This window comes from Nestor notabilis, unplaced genomic scaffold (genome assembly GCF_000696875.1).
Source record: "Nestor notabilis isolate BGI_N333 unplaced genomic scaffold, ASM69687v1 scaffold10256, whole genome shotgun sequence".
Classification (NCBI taxonomy): domain Eukaryota; kingdom Metazoa; phylum Chordata; class Aves; order Psittaciformes; family Psittacidae; genus Nestor; species Nestor notabilis.
Genome location: NW_009932364.1, coordinates 3554 through 9884, shown reverse-complemented (window position 1 = coordinate 9884; position 6331 = coordinate 3554). Strand labels below are relative to the sequence as shown.

At 47.2% G+C, this 6331-nt stretch overlaps 1 protein-coding gene across 1 annotated transcript in view; it reads right to left on the bottom strand.

Moving 5' to 3' along the window:
* Positions 1-1766: 1766 nt before the first annotated feature.
* Positions 1767-6331, bottom strand: part of LOC104407156 (tumor necrosis factor receptor superfamily member 21-like) — a gene marked incomplete at its 3' end in the record, with an annotated part of 7955 nt that continues 3390 nt past the window's right edge. Inside the window, exons 2-3 of the mRNA XM_010016349.1 lie at positions 3968-4622; positions 1767-2258 (exon numbers count right to left, since the gene is read on the bottom strand). Coding sequence (XP_010014651.1) covers positions 1767-2258; positions 3968-4616 — 1141 coding nt within the window. The remainder of the gene's footprint in view (positions 2259-3967; positions 4623-6331) is intronic.

The following is a 6331-nucleotide window of genomic DNA, read 5'->3' as shown; positions in this document are numbered from 1 at the left end:
TGTTACATCCACCTTATTTCCCAAGACAAGGGGAAAACTTAACAAATACCTTGTGAATTTGATGCACTAGCTGAATTCAGCTGTTAAAGGATGACAGGGAAGACTGGAACAACTCATCATGGGAAGCACAGGATGACCCATGGATTATGCTGTTCCCCAAAGGATTACATGGTCCAGGAGGTGAGGTTATACCTAATGGGCTATACCTAAACAGGTTATACAAACTCGGCTCCTGATCTGACATGCTTCAAAAATCAGGAAGGAGTCAGAAATTCAACCAACATGTAATTAGGTCTTGGGGGGAAAAAAATTACGCGAAGTTACTAACAAGCAGTTGCTTTTGGCCAGTGAACCATGGCCAAAGCCATGTAGTATTTCTGGTGGTGCCCACAAATAAGGATGTCCAATAACTCTTGAAACTCCACTGAAGATCACTCACCATAGCCTCAAGGACCATGCTTTGGGTACCATAGATTTTAGGGAAGATAAGAGTGCAGGTGTTATTGGAAAAACTTATCACAAATGGAAAAAGCTCAAAAAATCTCACCTCAAGAATTCAAAAGATTTAAAAGGAAATTGGCAAGTAGCACAAACACAGGAGAAGGCAGAAAACTAATTCCAACAAGACCTTACTGGGTCTATAAATGCATTAATGAAGGCAAACAAAGGGCACGTCTATTAATCAACAGGAAGGAGAGGAGAGTACATGACAGAATACGCCCTACTCAAAGCCTTCTTTGCTTTGCACTTACGCACTCAAGGATGACTTTCAAAGACTTATCTCGTAAATCTTCCAATCTTTTTTTCAATCCATTCTTTATTTGCCTCCCCCCTTGTTAAATGTGCTTTTCTAAAGGTTAACTGTGAACGGATGTTTAAGGTTGAGCAACCTCAGCTTGAAGTACAGATGCATCAGTGCTGTCTACACAGGATAAGGGGGGCGGAGGGGTGTCAAAACTGCCACCATAGCTTTGCAGAGGAAGAGCCATGCATCCTACTAGGGAGATCACAGCTGCTCAGTGCTCATGTACATGCCACCATTAATTTACTATTGATTTCCACAAATCTCAATATCATGACCACAACCAGGCATCTTGAAAGCCTCATCAAAAAGCTGACATCAAGTCATCCACCAGAGGAACAGAAAACATTAGAAAAGCAGAGCTTCCAGGAAGACTTCATGACACTCATGGAGCTGTGACACACCCTTTAAGGACAACCTTCCTGGCTCCAGCATGGGCAAAGGACTGGGAACACAAGCCAGCAGTCAGGATTTAGGGCTAAGAACCTGAAACTGAGGCGCTGCCAAGAGGCACAGGATGAGTCAGCCTTCCAGAAACAGATGGGGTGAGGGAAGAAGGAAGACACAAAAGACAACCAGACCGATGCCTGAGTCACCAAGAAAATAAGGAGTATGCAAAACAAGAAAAATGGAAAGAGGTATGGAGAGGAGGGAAAATAAGCCTTCATTCAACATCCTTCTGCCAAGGATGGTGGGAAGAAGGAAAGGAGCTGCAGGGAGTAGGTGACATCACCTCCACTAACCCTTCCTTCAGGAACAGGCACACACCGTGGGAACAGGAAAGTGGAGAAGTCAAGGATGAAGAAACATCCAAGGAACCAGTCAATGGGCTTTGTCCTAGCAACAAGACCCAGCAAGTCAGAAACGACGGGTCACTGGATGTGGAGACAGCCCCCCTAAAGCACCATGCAGGACACTGAAGAGGACGCTACCCCCCCTGCAGCCCCCAGGCACTACTGCTTACCATGCCCATTGCAGTAATAGATCCACTTCTCCCTGTTCTGCGTGGGGGTGGTGGACTTCTTCATAATAGCTTTTTCCACAATGGCACTGGGATCTTGCCTGGGCCCCTTCTTCAGAGTCCGTGAGCTCTTTCTTACACTGCACACAACAATAACCACCAGGACCAGCAGCAAGAAGAGGACAATCATCCATGGCAAGTGTTCATTGATGTCAAAGTGCTGGTGGACGTTCTGTGGACCTCGCCGGGGGGGTCTGTACGGAACACTGGACTTCTCACCCCCCACCATCTCTAGTGATGGCTGCTTCTCCAACCCTTGGCTGGTCTGCTTGTGCCGGTAGCTCTGTGCCTGACTGGTGGCACCAGAGCCGGCAAGGGTCCCACCAGCGCTATCCGTCTCATTGGCTGAGGTTTCGTTGTAGTAGCTGGCCGCCATGCCGCTGGACATGTGTGGCACTGGAGAGGGGACAAAATCGGGAACTGAAGAGTTCAGACCTGCAAAAAGAGAGGAGAGTTCAGTGTCACGGCACCGGAGATGCGATACGGCATCACATCACGGTCTAAGACCTGCCTGAGCATCTGCTTGGCCAGCAGACAGAAACCCAACGCCAGACAGCGAGAAAGGGAAGAGGTGAAATTGAGGTTTGACTCTGGGAACAGATGGGTACAGTTACAGAGACAGGTTCAAGGTAAAACTGACCCTTGTTGGTTAAGACTAGTGGCAGCTAATTAAAAAAAAGAGTTATTAAAGGCATGTTGTCAATCTGTGTTTGTCCCACATTCAGTATTTCTGAGAAAGCTGTTTTTTCTTTCTTAGGTTTATGAACATTAGATTTACTCCTGTTGTGGAATTTGGTTTTTTGGGCTAAAAATACAGGACAGTTTGGAGGCTTAGTATGTCTCTACTGGGTTTTGTTAAGGAAGCACAAGCTTCTTTATCAGCACTGCAAGTAGCTGTGGATGCATCAACTACAAAACAGGTTTCTGAAGCAACAGAAGAAACCAAACTTCCCCCTAACAGCTACTTTCCATCTTTATTGAATTTTCTTTTCAACCAACAGCTCTCAGGTCCCAGCCAGATGTATGACCAAAGCCTGGTGAGAAAAGGAAGGGCTGTTGTGGCAAAAACTAGAGCTTGCTTTGGAAACCGAAGATCACGTCTCATCCCAGCTGAGCCAGAGAGTGGGTGTTACCATCTGTAACCAGATTGTGCCTCTGAGTTCGTTACCCAAAACACTCTGACCAGGATACAAACAGGGAAAAAGCTTTAACTTTTACCTAATTGTCTACAGTTGACTTCAAAGTTCAGGGAACACCCTCGTGTCCTTTCCCAATGACACACCAATGTCCTATCAATCTTTAGATCTAACAAGGAAGAGGCACTGGAAGTCTACTACTGTCAACACTTCCCTATCATATTTACCAACTCAGGTGTTCAGGCCATCAAAAGTTGCACTTTTTTTTTAATTAGAATGCCCTATCCAAGACACTGTAAGGAAGCTGCTTCCCAGGGATTGCTGAGCACCGCCTCAAATGGGGTCCTACAGCACCACTGCAACTAGCTACAGCTAACGCTACTCAATAAAGACTGTGATGATGTACCATTTCCAAATAAGAGAATAGGGAATTCAATCTGGGTCTCCCCACCAGTGATAAGTAACGGAAACCTTAGGGATTGAAGAAAAAGTGTTATGGGACAGCCTAGGCTCCTAGACAGCTGATTTAGCAATGGTTCCCATTCAAGCCAACACACCGGCTCAGTACAGGGGGAAACGAAGCAAGGAAAGCATGGGCATGAAAGCAGTGAATTCATCAGAGAAGGAGTCTGGTAGGGCAAAGCTCCTCTCCTCTCTGGGTTTTCCTGCTGCATCGCACCTCAGGTTTGCCACAAATGCACAGAGACTTGAGCCAGCACAACACAGACAAGAAAATAGGCTGGACAACATGATGTCCTTTCAGACCAAACAGTTGGACACCCAGAAGTCCAATCATGATTACAGTCTCAGCGAAAACGTTATTAAATGCAGTTTAACACAAGTGAGTGCAATCTGATGCGCTCTGGAGCTGCCTTCTGGCCAAGAAACAAAAGCACCACCCACAATTTAAACTAGGTTGCCCTTTAACAGACTACACCCAACTATGACCAATGCAGAAATGCAATGCTGCGACCAGAAGCACATCCATGGTTCAGTGGTGGACATTACCTTTGGGAAGCTGGGCAGTAGGTGGAGCTTCATAGGGCTCTTCACCCACTTCGGTGCTTGACGAAGTCAAAGATGTGTTCGGGAGAGACGCTGGAGAGCCACAGACATTGTCACTCTCCTTTGTCCCTGGCTTGATGACCACCATGTTTTTCCCAAAGCAGTCAGTGTATGTTTTGCACTTCATCACACTAGAAGGCACATCAGAAAAGGTACCACGAGGGCACGGCTTGCACCTAACGTCTTCTGTCTCGGTTCCTTTCTTGCGGACGCCCCAGCCGACCGGGCACACCGTGTAAGGGACACAGGTATCGTTCGTCTGAAATGTACCAGACAGGCAAGTGCACTCGCGGTCAGTCAAGGCAGTACAATGAGTTTTCTCAATCATTGGCAGTTCACAAGGTTTTCTACAGGGGTGGCACCGCTCTATGCCGTTCTCATGCTTAGTAAAGGTCCCATCTGGACAAGGGCTGCACTCTCTTAAGGTACTCTTTGTACAATGTTTAGACACATAGGTTCCTGCAGGACATTTGTCGCAGATCAGCTCTTTGTTGGTGGCACGGTCGAGGTGGCGGTACTTGCCAGGGGAGAGGCTGATGGCATTTTGCTCAGAAGTCAGCTTCAACTGACCATCAGCGGTGCCAAGGAGCATGAGCAGCTGGAAGACAGACAGCAGGTATTAGTCAAAAACAGCATGAGATGGAGCCCTCTCTGCCAGGGATCCTGTGCAGGGTCACAAAGGATGTGCCAGGCCACTGGGACCGTGGAAGCATTACTACACCCAGGGAAGCAACCTCAGCAAGCTCAGAGTGAAAGAGAACTGGCAGATGCAGCACCACACTCTCCGGACACATCACCAGCTACGATTATAATCCCTTAAATTTGACACCACAGTTCTAGGCGACACTAAGCACCATTTACACTGCAACCCTGACAGGGTGGTAAATACCGCTAATTGTGTTTCAGCGGTACGTGCTACCTGCCACCCCAGGAGAATTCAGACCAGCTTTGCATTTCAAGGCTGAGGCTCTCCAGCACAAGCCAGGCACTTGCCAAGAACACAGAAAATACACGCAGGTGGCAGCTCTGACCTGTAAAACTTTCCTCCTCTGTATTTGTTAATCTGCACTTGTCCAAACAGTTACCTTTATAAATAACATGAACCATGACGAAATCCAGGCTAGCAGCCACTGCCAGACTATTTCTCAGCACCTCTGCCCTTCCATGATTTTTAAGACCCTGTGCAGGGTTTGGTGAGACCACAAGGGATGCTCCCCTTCAAGCCTCCAACCACATCTGAACCCACTTTAAACCGGATGCATTACCAACAGGAGAGAAACCTGATGCTATTTTTAAGCTCTTTGTGGAGCTCAGTTCCTCATTGCATCAGATACAGGTAACAGTTTTTAAACACTGGACTGCACCCAGCTGGGCTTGGCTAGATGATGGCTACAAATCTGTTTATCTCCACCTATCCACAATTCCAGAGCTTTATTCTCTTACTTCCTTTGCAGTGAGGCTGTTCCATCCCTAAGAGAAACTCTACCTACAAACTCAGACCTCTGCTTCCTGATGAAGACCTCTTGTCATGGATTTAACATCAGTTATGCCAGCAGAGACAAGACACCAAGAACAAAAGGCATATCAAAAGAAAGGCTGACACAACCCCATACAGCACGCAGCAACAGAAAACACATTTGCAAACAACCGCAGGCTGAGTTAGAAGAGGGAGAGAGAAATGAGCCAACGTTACCTTGTATTTCCAAAGGTGCTTTCTACACTGAAGGTAAAAAGACCATAGACCCTAACACTTCCCAACTGCACAGCCGAGCACATAAATCATTCGGCTGTGTTACACAAGCCCTCGCCTCTTGCTCTGCTACCTATTCTGGGCCACCAGCCAACAAAAATATATTCAGAAGGAAAAAAAAAAAAGGAAAAAAAAGGCGCCCAACGACATGACTCTGCAGAAGACACATCGCAGCAGAGCCGCAAGCCTCGCCGCATCATTTTTGGTGCAGTCTCTTGCTTCCTGGAAACACACCGCACATTTCTGTTTCACCTCCTCAATAATTTACAGCTCGGGATTTGTACAAAACACTTCGAGTTTTAGTGGTTTATTTGCTTTTCTCCCGAAGCAGCAGCAATTAGAGAGCAGGCAGAAGCAGGCAAGCCCGCAGGAGCTGACGGGGATCCTGCAGCGGCCAGGCTAATTACAGCACATCAAATTAAGAAGCGGGGCTGCCCTGGCAGGCACCAAAGGCTTACAGGAGGTATTTTATTTCTCCCCTCCCCTAAGACACGATTTAACTAAGCGCTTAGATGGCTCTAAGGAAACCTGCCCACTGCACCACCCCCCCACCACCC